Here is a 16,261-nt window from a genome sequence, read left to right as displayed (position 1 = left end):
ATATTTAAACTTTTCACATATTGGTTTATTTAATTTTCACTTTTCAGTATGAGGGTAACTGGAGAGAGAATTTCTCCCGTAAACATTTTAGATCAGGTTTTGCCCACTAATGTATATATTAGCATTCAGAAAAATGAGCAGTTTGTTAGAACTAAATCCATTGTTTCAGTAAGAAATTACTAAACCCACTTATAGTAACAGATATAGAATAAGATCCTCCTTATAAAAGCATACAGATTAATTTTATTAAACATCTTTCCTTTGAGGGACATGTAAATTTCCTCTTGAACACCAATATTTAAAAACAAAATTTAGTATGGACACCCAGTTATTGAAATAGCATTTGTTTACATCAGAACAAGAAGCTGTCTGAATCACGCTCAAAAACAACAATGGAAGAAGAGAAATTTCTTTTAATTAACTATTTCTCTCCACCAATTTCCATCTCTACCTATTCAAGTCAAAATAGAAACATGTAATCATAATGGAGAAACTAAATAGTTTCAAAGAAACTTGATGATTAGAAAGATTGCGAGATATAAAACTATTTTAGTTCTCAAAGAATCCATATATGAAACATTCCCAAAGGAACCAACAGTCACTGCTGATTATTATGGAACAATGCTTAAGTGACTTCAGGTAGGGTATTAGTTAATAGTCGTCATGCAACTATTAAATAAGGGCATCTATTAATAATCCTTCCATTAAGTATTTTTGGGGCTTAGGTCTGCGGTTCTATATTCACTTGCCTAGGAATAAGCCCCATCAAACTCAATGGGACTTACCTTCAGATAAGACAGGAATAGAACTGCACTCTAAATACACTGCACTTATTACATGATAATAGTACTAGAATTCCATAATTTTCATGTGACTGTTAGTTATGGCAGCCCATTCCCCATTTACCTAGATCATCTTTAAGGTCAATGTCAGCATTGGTGGGATTGATAATGGCCTCCACTTCGAAGCCGGCTAAATTACTGATTTCACTGTGAATAAGGTTCAGCTGAAAAGAAAAGCATGTGGTGGGAAATAACAACAGGACAGTTGGGAAATCACAGAGAAGCTGCAGTAAAGCAAGAATTGCAACTCAGATGGGATAGCACCACTGCAAATAAATGTGCAAAAACAAATGGCAGGTCATAAAGAAGGTTCCTGGTAAATAAATAAAAAGAACAGATGTGTTTCAAACCCAAGACTCAAACATAATTCTGCATGTGTGAAGGAAGCATGGTCAGATCAAAGACTTAGTTCAGCACACTTTTAACAGTCGGGGTGGGGATAACTCTCTGAAAGCTATGGCTGCCAGCTGCTATGGCTGCAGCTTTTGTATCTGCAATGATTGTGTTATCTGACTATATGACAAACAATACCTACTAAATTTCCCTCCTCTACACAACCATTAAGAAGACAGCAGCCATCTACAGTTTTCATCTGGCAACCTTATTCAGAACATGGGATATAAAATTTTTAGCATCTTGCAATCAGACCTCGGAAAAGTTACCCTTTTGGAGTAAAATGTCCTGTCTTCCCTTGTGGATCTGGTTGGGGAAATTTGAGACTTACAGTCTAAAAAATGTAAATGTTTAAACCCCATCTTTGTCACCTCAGTATTAAGGTGGCATATAAGCACATAATATATACATCTAATCTGTTGACACAAAGCTAAGGGCATGATATCATCAGACATTTCATTCATTGTTGCTCATGGTTGGTAGGGAAAATGGATCTAATTTGCTTTTCTGTGCAAGTGTTTGCATTGGTGTGCATGCATTGGTGAATATAATTTCAAGGATAAATATACGCTACATTTTGCCAAAGTTACTGGAAAAATACTCTCCTTAATGTGCCCTAATTGCCTGATTATGGGAGATGTGTAAAAAAACCCAAAAAAACCCAGGGGCCTATTCACACTACACAATTATAGTGCTGTTATTCCACTGTCACTGCCACCCTTCCAGCCTAATGAATTCTGGGATTTGTAGTTTGGTGAAACATTGGAACACTTTGTGTGAGAATTCCAAATGCCCCTCCCTAAAGATGCCAATAACTGAATAGTGTGAATGGGCTCCAAAGTCACAGAGCTTGCCAGTGCATCCTGGTCTCCCCAGTTCTGTGACACAGAGAAAGGTCAATTATTGTTGTTGTTATGTTGTTGCTCTTGTTGTTATTTCTACCCCACTTTTTTCACAGTTTGGGATTCCAAGTGGCTTATAGCAAATCAGACATTCACAAGATATAAAAGAAAAAAAAGACTAAACAATCAGAAAATGAAAACCAGGTTAGAGCATACATCATTAAACATGTGCGTGTGCACACACACACACACACAAACCCACACATGCCAGCACAACAATTAACGAGATCCAGTGTGTTGTTTAGGTGAGATGGGTCTTACTTATTAAAAGCCTGTCACAATACAAGCCTTTGCATTCTGTGAAAAGAAAGTAGGAAAGATGCCTGTACCCATTCAGCCAGTTCCTTCTAGCTTTTTAATAAGCCAGGAAAGGCAAGGCTATAAAACAAATGTGGTGGATCTCATATGTTCAAGAAGGATCTGCATCACTTATAGCATCCAAGTCAGGCCAGATCTGAGTACAGTGGGCCCTTGTTATCTGCTGGGGTTTGGTTCCAGAATTCCCTGTGGATAACAAAATCGGTGGATGCTCAAAAGCCATTCAATCCAATGGCATAACAAAAAGGTGTCTCTTATATACCATGGAAAATCATGGTTTGCTATTTGGAATTTATGCTTTTTCTGAATATTTTCAACCCGTGGATGCTTGAATCCATGGATAAAAAAAAAACTGTGGATAAGGAGGGCCAACTGTAATTTTATCTGCAAGTGTTGGGCACATTGTTTGCAGTAGGCAGTTAATGGTTGTGCCCCAAACAATTGATAACTGGCTAAACGCAGGTTAGATAACATGCCCTTTGCTGTGTTGTGTTTTACATCTCTCTAGTCTGTACTCTCAGTTCTGCCCTGAAAGATCTCTCTTTATGTATAAAAGGGAAGTGTGTGCAAGTGATCCCATTAGATTTTGACACATAGCTGCACTGACTATGCAAGCTGGTATAGTATGTTTTCTCAATTTACCAATTCAAACAAAATAACTAATTAAAGCGCATAAATAATTTGAGATTCAAATGACAATAAATCATAACATCTGAATTGTTTCTCAGTGGCAGTAATTAGATTAGTGTGACTATCTCTGAAGTGGTACTGTGTTGCCTTTGTTTTTTGTGGGTTTTTCGGGCTATGTGGCCATGTTCTGGAAGAGTTTATTCCTGACGTTTCACCAGCATCTGTGGTTGGCATCTTCAGAGAATGCTGGCATGGAGGTGAGTGGAATATGTATACTGTGTGACCCTTGATTGAGAGGAAGTGATTTACATGTTAATCTGTGTGTTAGTCTGTTGCTGAATTGCAAAGCCTCGGGGTGTTTATTTGTTGCCTTTGTTCTGCTGATTATTGTGGCAACTTTTGCTATCATAAAAATTGTACATGTGAAGGGGAAAAATACAAATACCAATTTTGCAAATGTAGACACAATACAAATGCCAAAAAGCATAATCACACTATATGGAACACCCCAGATCTCAAAGGGAAAGCAAAGATTTAACTGAATGAAAAGAACTGGGAAAAAAAGAGGTTAAAGGGCTGGCTTTGAGATTCAGAGACCACTGAGGTAAAAATATCTTCTTCCTGCAAATATAGCCATACCTTCCATAACAGTAAACGGAATGGATTTTCATGTGCATGATAATTATCTCATATGGCTCTAATCATTTCTATCAATCCATTTTCACACTCCTGTTTGAGCCTTGTGTTTGACCACTGGTATAACCAACATTTAAAAAAACAAGAAAAAAAATCAGATCAGACATTCATTCAGGACAGTTCCAGGGTGTACTACAAATATGTTAATATGTTAAAACTAGATGGTTATATGATCAATCTCTTTTATGTGGGTCCTAAACACATCAATTGTCAAGATACTATAGGAGCTCTGAACAAATACAAACCGGGCCAGCTCTTTAAGATTTCATTTCAAATTTCTCAATCTCTTGCAATTATCTCCTGCATCACAAGATGCATAAAGTTTCCTGGGTGACAAACACAGCTTCATTTCCTTATTATGATATTTTCTAAACATTATTGCAATGGAGCAAGTATTTGGGCTGCATGCCACTGACAGAGTTTGGCAAAGGTAACTTCATATATAATGTAACTCTGGCTGCAGTATGTGGTCTGGTGCAGCTCTAATGAGGACAGTCTTTTAACTGTGACTATGAGAGCACCAGCAGCCCATGAACCAAGTGTGTGTGTAGGGTGGTACATCACTCCTCCACTGCTATATGTTTTCCATCCTATCCTCACTATATATGCTGCTCATCTTCAGAGTCTCCTTCTCCAGAGGTGAAAAGCAGCAAAGATATTATACACATCTACTGGCTTAAAGTCTGCTTTTTTTAAAATGAGAAGCTGGTTCAAGATATGGGCATTTGGGAAGAAAGATGTGGGACACTAAACCACTCATAACAGGATAATAAAACAATTAAAAGGGTTGAGATGATATATGATTCAATTTAAGGCTGAAATGGATAACCTCAGTGTAAGAATACATCTAATCAGATCTGTTAAAGGCATACATGCAACTATTTTTCCACATGCAGATGGGTTGATAAAACTACAAGTGGTTAATTTTATTAAAATTGTATAAAAACAAGTAAAATAACCTGATAACAGAAAAAAGGTAAAATCAGGAGAAAATATCCATATTGTTTGTTTGAAGACTAACCTAATTACTTTCCAGCTGATACATATTTTCAGGTGTGTGTGTTAGAAAAGCAGGACCCAAATGTCAAGTCCGCTTCTGAAAGTCACCTTCTTTTAAAAACTGATCTACTATATGTTGTGAAAAGCTGCTAGTGAGAACCACAAACCAAAACTTTCTTCAATATATTGAGTGGTTCTTTGGATTCTCATCATGGCATTTATGCTTAAAATGTGGTAATAACTCCAATGTAAGCCACATTTCTGATTATACTATTCATAAAATATAATTTTATTCCCTCACAAGAAATGGAACCTAATGGACCTTTTAATATGTGATGGATATATGGAATATATGGAAACGTATGAGAGACATCTTCATATCAGTGGAATAAACCATTAGAAACTGATAGGCACAGTATTAATATTACTCATGCTGAAAGGCAACAGGTAAAATACATAAACATTTCTCAGTGCAAATATTCAAACCTTCTCTATCCCTGGAAAAATATGAATTTGAAGGTTAAACACACTTTCTTTAAAAACTACTGCTTTTCAATCAGAAAGTTGACTATTATTTCACCGTGAATTAATAATTAGTCAAAGGAAATACAGCCATTGAAATAACAAAATGAATTTATGGATTGTAATTTATTTCATTTCCTTACATATATTGAAGATTTGGCGAAGACCTATAAAATCTTCTTTCGTTAATGTAATGGGAATGTAGCACAAGTTATAAGGCAAATATGAAGCTCTCCACATGTGCCTCACAATATTGGTGCATGGGAATGGGGGGATCTTTACAAAGGAGAGTATGATTAACATTTTTCTGGGAAAAGCAAGATTCCTGATAACACATAAATTTTCATACAAATGTCACTTCTTTTTGTACACAAACATTCCCCTAACGTTTATATGGGCTTTATTAATTCAGATTTCTACATAGCAATTCTTTAACAAAGCCATTTCACATTCTGCACATATTAGCTGTCCTGACATGGGATATGAAGGGGCTTTGAATCTACCATTTGGAAGCATCTACCCAGCAACACAACTATAAGTCGAGCTTTCCACTGGTAAACTTGGGGTATCTATGACACATGTTTCTCTACCTCCACTAAACCAACTACTGCCCTCCAGCACCTCTATCTCTTCCAGTCCTGCTTCAGCCAGTTCTTCTGCTTTTTAAGATTATCCACCTTGCTAACAGGCACACAGCCATAACTTGATTCCTTAACTTCTCCCTCTCATTTGTGGATGACTGGCAGCCTTCATTAGTTTGACTGTCTCTGCCTTATTATACATCAGTCCTCTCAGTTCTGTCCACCACTCCACTAAAAAGTTACTCACTTCTATCACCAACGTAATCACCTGTTCCCTGGCTTCTCATTCCTGTACGTATTCAGTAAAGACTCCTTGTTCTGCCTGTGACCTTGGCTCTGTCCACTCTATTCTGTTAGTCACTTAAAGGCCTCCTTCCCCCTTTCTAGCCTACAGTTGGCTCCTTCAACATCAGGGAAATGTGTGGCCCTCCAGATGTAGTTGGACTACAAGTCCCCTTACCAAACACTATTTTAGTTAGGGTTGATGCACACTGAGGTCCAACAACATCTGGAGGGGTCATGCTCACCTTTTAATGTCTTTAACTTCTGATTCCATGTAATCTAAAGCTTTTGCATTAATGCATGAATATTTATTACCAACAGTAACCTCATTTCAAATATGTGTAATTAAATATGGTAAATTGTTCCTTTATTTCTCCCTCCACTGTTCTCCCAGTTGTCCAATTCAAACTGCAGTTTCCCTGGAAGCAGGGACCTATTATCTATTAAATTTTGTTAGATGTCAGAATTAAAAAGGCTGAGAGAATGTGAATTGCCCAAGGTCACTCAGGGTGTTTTCCATGACTGAGTGGGGGCTTTGAGCCCTGGTGTTCCAAGATATTTAAGAAAGTATCTTGAGAAGATTCCTTTGTTTCTGTGGTAGTATTTCTCCAGATGTTCAACATGGCATAAAGGAGAGGCGCTGCAAAGATGGATGCTTGTCAATCTATTATGCAGACAGGGAGATACCTCCTAAGTAATACATATGAACAAATATTCTAAATGAAATGGGCAAACCTACCTTCTGCCCAAGGAATAGACTTTTAGTAGACAGGACAGTGAAGCCATCTGTTGGGGTACCTTCTGTTGTGCTGTCAGCACTTGCTGATTTGCTGACTTCTCCCTGTTTCTTCTCGTGCAAAATCAATCCAACAATCAGCTAGTGAAACCAACTTCAAAAGCAACAAATACAGCACAACTAATATAATTACACTGCATGTATATGGAGAAAGGCAAGCTCTATTGCAGGTACTCTATGCATATATGTACAGTATATGCAAATATTCTAAAGGTAAAAAACCAAACAAACTCAGAAATCAAAAACACTTCTGGAGCTTGGAAATGTTACTTGGACTACAACTGCCAGAATCTCCCAACAAGCACCAGCTGTAACCATGCTGGTTAGGAAAGTCTGAGAGCTGTAGTGCAAGCTGATCTCCTTTATCTGAAATTCCTGGGACCAGAAGTGTTTTTGATTTCTGAGTTTGTTTGGATTTTTACTTTTAGAATATATGCATATACTGTACATAATGAGATATCTTGGGCACAGGACCCCAGTCTAAACATGAGATTCATTTATGTATACACGCAGCCCGAAGCTAATCTTACACACAATATTTTTAACAATTTTCTGTGTGAAATGAAGCACAGGTGTCACTAGTTCAGCCACTCATGTGGACAATTTTGGAATATTTCAGATTTTGAAAATCTCAGATAAGGGAGATTCAACCTATACTATAAAGTAATTTTTCCAAGTTCTGTTTTACAGTAGAATATTTACAAAGCCCCTATCTCTTAACATATTTTGAGTGGCAACTAGGCCATTTAGCATGGTCAGGGGCTAACCCCACTGCACTGCTGACCCAACCACAGCACATAATTTATTTTCCCCTGCTGAAAGAACAGTGTAATGTTCATGAGTCAAACAAAGACATAGGGCCAAAACAGATGGCCCTGGAGGGTCAACTTCAAGCCACCACAGAGAAAGCCGGATTGGGGCCACAGCAACTGCATGCTGCAGCTCCGATTTGGCCTTTTGCTGGCTCAAAAAGAGGCAGCAAAATGCCACTCCTTTTTGAGCTAGCAAAAAGCCAGCTTTTCCATCATCGTGGCTTTGTGGCTCTCCTGCGGCGTGCGGCGTATAAACACCACACCACCAGACTGTTGCAAAGCTGCCTGTTGTGTGGTCAGGCAGGCAGCATGACGCCAGCTTGGGGGTGTCATCAGAACATGCAGCATTTAAATGTCAGTGCAAAGGGGCTGTCTATTTCACCCTGAAGTGGCATTAGAATTGCATGTTGTTGTGTGCCATTTCAGTCATTTCCAACTTATGGAAATCTTAAAGTGAAACTATCACAGGGTTTTCTTGGCAAAATCTGTTCAGAGAGGGTTTGCCGTTGTCTTCACCTGAGGCTGAAAGACGGTGGCTTGCCCAAGACCACCCAGGGGTTTTCACGGTTGAGTAAGGTTTTAAACCCTCATCTCCCAGAGTACTATTCCATCTCTCAAACCACTACCACAGTGGCTCACATGAAAATCATAGTATCTTCTACATGGTAGGGATTGCAAGGACAATCTAGTCCAACACTCTGCAGGAATAGAAAACTAAACCACTCCTGAAAGTATTTTTCACTTCCTTCTATAGCTGGAAATGACCAGGGAGTCAAACTAGAATCAGAGTTGTAATCTGAATAATCCTAGTTTTATATTATTGAAAAACAAATCACAAAGAATTTGAAAAATTACTAGTTAATATCTAAACATACAAAGTTTATACTTTGCTTCTTTGTTAATATTGCTGAACCTAGTATTTGAGTACTGAAATAAATATACCTAGCTGGATTTTCTGAAAGAAGGGAATCCTGAATCAGAAAAGTGTTAATTCTCAGGATGGTCCTGAGTGATTACCACATAACTTAGAATACATCTGATTCAGGTCCACTGAAAATTTGATATTACAGACAAGGCAACAACTTGTTGTGTCTATGCCTTCCTAAAGTTATAAGCAACAAAAGAAATAAATAAGTATATGATGTATATTTAAATATCACTTGATTTTTTTGCTTACGTAAACTGGTTAAAAGAAATCAATGCTTCATGATACATTTTCACCAATTGATGTATTTAAGAAGAAATAACATTCAAGATCAGAATAAGATCAGAACTGTTTTAAGCAGCATGCAACTTTTACTTCTGAAGTTCTTCTTCTAAGTCCTGATGAACACAGATAGAGGGAGCTGGTGGCTATAAAAGGATGTTACTTAAGACAATTTTGCTGCTTGGTTCTGCCTTGGTGAAAAATAAAAGCTTCACTTTGCTTCCTTAAGTAACCCAAGTAGATGTGGAAAACCAACCCGTGGAGCTCTCCCAGGGAAAACTGACAACAGATGGACTGATCATTCTTGAGGCCCTTCAAATGTTACTAGACTGCAACATTCATCATTCTGAGCCAACGCATCTAACGATGAGAACCACTGGTAGGTACAGTCTATGAATATCTGCAATGCTATATAATCTGTATCACAGCTGATCTTCACCTAAACAGGATGGTGTGAGTTCATAGGTATATGGTCCACTGCCACTTCTAGAGAGCAGTCTGTAACATTAACTGCATCAGATAGATCAAATATCATACAATTGACCAAAACTCATAAATGTATAAAGTCCAAAGAGCAATCCTATTCACACTGACTTGTGAGTGCAGTAGGGCTTACTTCTGAGGAAATATGTGTAGCACTGGACTGTAAATGACAAAGACAAGAGTACCTTAGACTTTCTGGCTCCTTTCTTGCCAGCTGGTTTCTTTGTTGTGGTTTTCTTCTGTGAAGGAGATTTTGCCTTTTTTGCTGGGGGTGGAGTAATGATAGCTTCCAGTTTTCCTTTTGATCCTCGTTTCTTTGCCAACAGCTCTGGGTGAATATTTGGTAACACACCACCACTGGCTATGGTGACACCTTTCAACAGCTTCAAAGGAAAAGGAACAACAACAAAAGGCACATTCAAGTAGTTTTATCTGTCAGTTTCAGTCTGAACAGTTCAAAATACATTTCACATTCATGTTACTAAATTGGGCCAACTGCAAACTACTTCATAAGCCCTGAATTACAAAATCTGATGCAATAACAAAAAGGGATTTCAAAAGGGGATGGGGAATTTTTAAATATCCCTCACAAATGGGAATTTCTTTTTACCTGATTTAATTCTTCATCATTTGCTACTGCCAACAGGATATGTCTAGGTGTAACACGGCCCTTTTTGTTGTCCCGCGCTGCGTTTCCCGCCAATTCAAGAATTTCCGCTGCCAAGGAAGATAATTAAAATGGTTTTATCTACAAAATAGACTTCTATCATGGTGAATAAAGCTAATCAAATTGTATACAGTAACTTGAGCAGTTGATCAAAGATATATAGGCACCTGACACGTGTCGTCTGAAATCACAGTATCATTTGTCTGACGATGGATTATAATGACAAATGCATAGAACTAAATAGATTACCATCCATCTGATTTACAAAAGGTCTACAGAAATTAAGAGCCAAGATTAAATTAGTTTTACACCCAGCATTTTGGTATCAATGCTTTTGGTTTACATAGGGGCTGTACAGATGCCACTCCTTTCCCTGATGGATCAGGGATGCGGCAACTGCACATCCACGCCCCTAACCTGGCAGGTCCATGGTGAAAACAGAAGTTCCAAAAAGTGTTTTCTTCTTGCGCAGTGGAAAGGGCGCTACAACTGTTGGTGCCATGGCTTTTCGGCACTCCTTAGGCACAGCGTGTGTACACGTTACACCAAGGGAGTGCCGTGACACCTCCTGTTGTGGAGCATGGGCCGTCATGCTGGCGGAGTCGGGGTGCACGGCATGCAGTCACCATGCCCCCATTCTGCCCCAATGCTGGTGTTTATCGTTGGTCTGTTCAGGGCCTTGGTTGAATTAGTTAACAATCGACTTGGGACAGAGAACATGAACACCAACCTATTCCGACAAGAAATGATACCTATTCTGTACAAACCAATATAAAAGTGTTTAGTTTTATTAAGAACTAAGGAAATACGTAAAACAAAACTGCAAGCAGACTGTGCTCAACTTTTTTCTTAAAATGCATTTTTGGTACTGATAATTATTGCAAAGATTTAAAAATTGCCATACTAGACCTACTATTGCTTATAAATGAAACAGAACTATAAGAAGGTGTACAGATATTTGTGTATTTTAATAAATCATCTGTTCAGCTTCAACAATCTGTTTTACCTTATTCATAATATAACATATATTAAGTGTCATTTATGAATTTCTCTTGTTACATAAAAACTGATTCCCTGCATTTAAAAAAGCTGTTACATGGATCAGCTTGGGGAATATGTAGAAAGGGCAACCATTTTCAATGAAAAAAGGAAACTATTAAAAATGCATTTCACATTCTATAAAGGATCAACTTCAGTACACACACTGGCTAGGCTGACCTTTATAATATTCCTATCATAATCACCATTCCTTTGATAAGCCTGTTACAATACTTATTGGAAAACCGGAAAATAACTCTAAATAAGCCAAAGATGTATTTTGCTAATGACAAAAAATTATTTTTCACCCTCTTCATATTTCTAAAAGGCATGGCATAGGAAGAGCATTTAATTTCTCTGGTATGGTGACTGAACACACTTTCATATATTGGTGGCTAAAATGTGACAAACTTTTACATTAAAAGTATAGAAAGTTAATCATACGCTGAATGTCATTTCTATGAAGCACTATTAATATTCATAGCATCTCTATGAGTTGAATATTGAGTGTCAATTCACTCACTATAATTCCAGATACAGCAGAGAAATCATTCTGCTATTTATCACCTCATATTTGGAATTGTAACAAATGAATTCACCTAATATTATATAGCATTATTGGAGCCATGAAACTGTTTAAAAAACTGTTAAAAACTGTTTTTTACTGGTGAGGTCATGCTACTGTACTTCAAATGGTCTCAAATGTTAGAAACTAATTATAATCCTTAAATCAGAAACTGAACTAATGGGCAAAAAGGAGACAAGATTATTTGGGGTCTATGGTACTCCAGCAGACCATAATGCACCCTGAAATTTATCATAGAGAATTGGACATAAAAAGGTGACTCTATGAACGGAATCTACTATTTGTTCCAAATAACAGGATATATCCAAAGTCAGTGATTCTAACAGCACTTGGAAAATTATCTTTGGAGACTTCATCTCCCAGAACCATGTTGGCTGGGGGATTCTCGGAGTTGTAGTCCAAAAAGTTCCAAGGTCTTCCAGCACAACACTGCCTAGCAGATATTATTAAAAGCCACCAAAAAGTATCCTTTTTATAGATGAGGAACACAACAACTGGGACATTGGCAATCAACATGAAGCCAACAGCAGCACAGATTTTTTTCTTGCAGTTTTACATCTTCTTATTAAAAAACTGGGAAACAGAAATTGTTGGGACATTCACTTCAAATCACCCAGAGATCTACTAGGAAATCCTACTCTGTATCTTCTAACAGCTGTTGCCCTAAAGGAGCCCTGGTGGTGCAGAGGTTAAATGCCTGTACTGCAGCCACTCACTAAAAACCACAGGGTTGCGAGTTCAAGTCCAGAAAAAGGGCTCAAGTTCGACTCAGGCTTGCATCCTTCCAAGGTTGCTAAAATGAGTACCCAGACTGTTGGGGGCAAATTAGCTTACAGTTGTAAACCACTTAGACACTGCTTAGGTGGTATGAAGCAGTATACAAATGAAGCTTGTTTGTTTTGCTTTGTATCATAATTAGGGTTTTGGCCAAAGCTGGTGCACATTCAGATTTCAGTGAATCAAGTCCCTGCATTTGCAAGTGAGGAGCTGTCATTAATACAGTTCAAACTTTCATAGCATTAGTGTGTATTTGAACATAATACATTTTTCAAAGGGGGTAGTTCAGATATTCGGTTGTGAATGATCAATTCCTAAGTAATGACACCATGGCTCATGTAGCACAGTAGCTAAGAAGCTTTCCTGTGGATCAGGCAAAAACAATCTCTCCCAGCTTCTGTCAAACACACATCCTGCCATATGGAAAGAACAGTATTTACGAGGTTGTTGTACAACTAATGGCCAGAAGCAATCTGAACACTTGAAATAACACAAATATGAAGTGTTATTAGCCACAGGAGTTTACTGCATACCATGCAGCTGCTGAAAAGTCTACATAGGGACCACCAAACGCAGTGTGCAAACAAGAATCAAGGAACACGAGAGACACTGCAGACTGGGTCAGCCAGAAAAATCAGCAGTAGCAGAACTTGCCACAAACCATCCTGGGCATACAATACTGTTTGAAAACACTGAAGTTCTGGACCATGCCAACCATGTCAGGATGCACAGGGAAGCCATTGAAATCCACAAACACCTGGACAATTTCAACCGGAAAGAAGAAACCCTTAAAGTGAACAAAATTTGGCTACCAGTCCTGGAGAACAGCAAAATAAGGACTCAGCAAATGCCAATGGGAAACCATTCAGAGTAAGGGGCTTTCCCAGCAGATAATTGATCACCAATTAGCAGACATTAATCCTCGTTTGCATTAGCCTGCCAGGCTGAGGACAGCCATCAACACAGAACAATACACATGCAAATCACTCCTGCATTCCCAGGCTCACACAGTATATACAGTATACACCCAATTGTTCCAGGCAAAGCATTCTCTGAAGATGCCAGCCACAGATGCTAGCGAAACGTCAGAAAGAAACTCTGCTAGAACATGGCCACATAGCCCGAAAAACCCACAAAAAACTATGAAGTGTTATTACGTTCTTACTCTTTCTACTACTTTCATATATTTTCCTGAAGGGAAATGAACATTAACTAGCATTAGACAAAATCAGTAGATACCAAAAATTTACTCTGCAGTTCTATCTTTCCCTTGTTCCTCACTCCGTAACTCATTCTCAATACATAACCTCACCCAGTGGTCTCCCTCCTCTCCATCAAACCTCGTGGAGAATCTAATTTACATTTTTAATAATGCACAAAGGACAATGCAAAATACTGTAAAGGGTCCATGCTTAATATAGTGATATTCACTAGAAAGCTCCGAAGCAAAGCCAGAATACAATTAAACACAAACAAAAATAAAGCTCTTGGGCTGTGCAGCTTCTGGAGGGTTGCTTTCGGGAAACTTATGGGTTTTATCACTTCAGATAAATATATCACTCTGTACCTGCTTGTGCAAATGTTTTGTCAGCCTAACAGAACATGATCTGACAGGTTGACAGAATGTTTGTGTTTAAGATTAAACAACAAATACAAAGGGCAACCAAAATGTTGGCAGCTACAATATCATTTCAGTGTCAGATTTGGAATCATAGGAAATACAGTCCCTATTTGGTTTCTTAGCCAAATAATTAAATAATAAAATGTGATAGCCACTCTTCTCAGGATGGCAAATCCTTTGGTCTAACATAATTTCTTCCTGCTGGTTCCACATTATAGCACCGAAGAACACAAATATCTTTAGAAGACTAGTACAGAAAGTTTGGTTTTCACAGAATGGGAAGACACTCCAAGAGCTAAGTGTAGGAATTATTTTTAATGAACAGCATGTGTATAAACAGCCAAGTCTCTACTCGACAGCAGTACTTGTGGAGGTGAGATTTAAATTATTAGCGGTGGAAAAGATGCCACTGCCACCCACAATCTTGCATGGTTATCCTCCTTCCTTTGAAGCACAACCTTGTGTAAATTTGTCATCAACACAGCAATGCCATTTAAAGGGACAAGAATGTGACCTCCAGAATCCCATTTCTATTCCTCTCTCTTATACAAGACTGAAGGTGACTTCAAAAGTTCTCACTCAGGAGAATTTTTGCTCTCCACTGGAGAGTAGAGTTGTCAAGTAAATTAGGTTTGCAGGTCAGAAATGTAATTTTGGTTAACATTACATCCCTGCCCTGAAGCCAATACTGAGTCTGCAGAAAAAAAAAAACACTGAGAAAACTAAGTAAGGCTTGAAGGCAGGAGAAAAACATGGAAATTTTTAAGCAAAGCATTGTTTGTTCTTTACCATCCACAAATAAATTCACTTTCTTTGAAGGCAGCAATGTCATGATAAGATGAGAGCAGTGACTAGCATCCAGCCAGACAATTCCAGGGATTTTTGGGCTACCGTTTGAATTACAGTAGCCCTAGCCAATAGAGCCAATGGTGAGAGGAGTTCAGCAACTCCTGGAGGGACACACATTGCCTGTTCTGAGCTAAAGGAAAAAGAATCCTTTGCTTAATGCACCCGATATCCTTTGGCGTTTGAGGGAGAAAGTGAAACTTGACAGATTTTCCCAACCTGGCTTGTACTGCCATTTTCTTTTCTTTCCCTCATTTATGAGTCCACGCCAATCACTATTCCATATTTATTTGGCACTAGTAAGGGATTTATTCGATTACTCTTGGCAGCAGATACAACCATATAGAGAAGTTTTATTGTAACTAATCAGTTGACATTAAGTGTGGTTCCTCAAGACCCCCAGAAGAATATTTTATTTGCCCTTTGCCTTTCCGAGGGGAAATATTTTGGAAAGTGCTAAGCATTCTTCTGTCGATGGAAAAGTGGTTCTGAAAGTGTCCGTTTCTAATGGCTCTTTGGGGGAGTTTATGTATCCCATTTCCTTTTCAGACACAGGAAGAAAATAAGGTTTAAGAGGAAGAGTTAGAGCTTACGATATAACAGAAGGAACTGAGGAGTAGAGAGGGGAGACTTACCCCCTCTGTCTACTCACTCTTTGTTACACATGCTCCAGCTTTAATAGTCCTTCAGCAGCACAGAATAGTAACATTATATTTAGAGTTAAAATGAGGAATTTCTGCATAATTGTGGATTTTTTTGTAAAAAAAAAAAATACACCACAGCAACCCCAGAAAATGGTTATATTTTAAAAGAGAGAGCGAGAGAAGCAAAACCATAACTTTTTTTTAAATCCTAAAGAAACAAAAAGAGCTTTCCACATCTTTAGGGAAAAGGAAACGTCTAGTTTTTGTCTGCATATGTCACTGTTTTACAGGCTTCCACAAAACATTCTCATGTTCAAGCCAGTTTTACATTAATGCAATTTCACAGAGTTTTAGGACAAATTAAAAACTATATAGGAACACTTAGAACAAGGTCCTACTTAAAAAAAACAATAACAGAACTCCAAGGCCTCCTAATTCAATCCAGGTGCAAAATAGTTGTATGTAAGTAACAAGTTAAAATAAGTTATTTGTAATTAATACATGTTCCCAAATATCTAAAGGCATAATTAAGTCACACTACAACTGCAACATAAACAAATAACATTTTTGTAGTTATATATATCTGCGACAGTTTTATAGTTGCTCAAATAGTTATTAG

At 38.0% G+C, this 16,261-nt stretch overlaps 1 protein-coding gene across 3 annotated transcripts in view; it reads right to left on the bottom strand.

Annotated features, from left to right (window-relative positions):
* Window positions 1-16,261, bottom strand: part of MACROH2A1 (macroH2A.1 histone) — a 68,730-nt gene that overhangs the window by 11,687 nt on the left and 40,782 nt on the right. For 2 of the 3 annotated variants that reach the window (XM_089529773.1, XM_089529753.1), the window contains exons 3-6: window positions 10,074-10,180; window positions 9,649-9,846; window positions 6,905-7,012; window positions 907-1,006 (exon numbers count right to left, since the gene is read on the bottom strand). In XM_089529773.1, the coding sequence (XP_089385899.1) occupies window positions 907-1,006; window positions 6,905-7,012; window positions 9,649-9,846; window positions 10,074-10,180 (513 nt within the window). The remainder of the gene's footprint in view (window positions 1-906; window positions 1,007-6,904; window positions 7,013-9,648; window positions 9,847-10,073; window positions 10,181-16,261) is intronic. The other variant, XM_089529762.1, reaches the window with a different exon arrangement.

This window comes from Sceloporus occidentalis, unplaced genomic scaffold (genome assembly GCF_023333645.1).
Source record: "Sceloporus occidentalis isolate IW3139 unplaced genomic scaffold, rSceOcc1.0.p SCAF_1, whole genome shotgun sequence".
NCBI classification, from domain to species: domain Eukaryota; kingdom Metazoa; phylum Chordata; class Lepidosauria; order Squamata; family Phrynosomatidae; genus Sceloporus; species Sceloporus occidentalis.
This window is presented reverse-complemented; position numbering and strand designations above follow the sequence as displayed.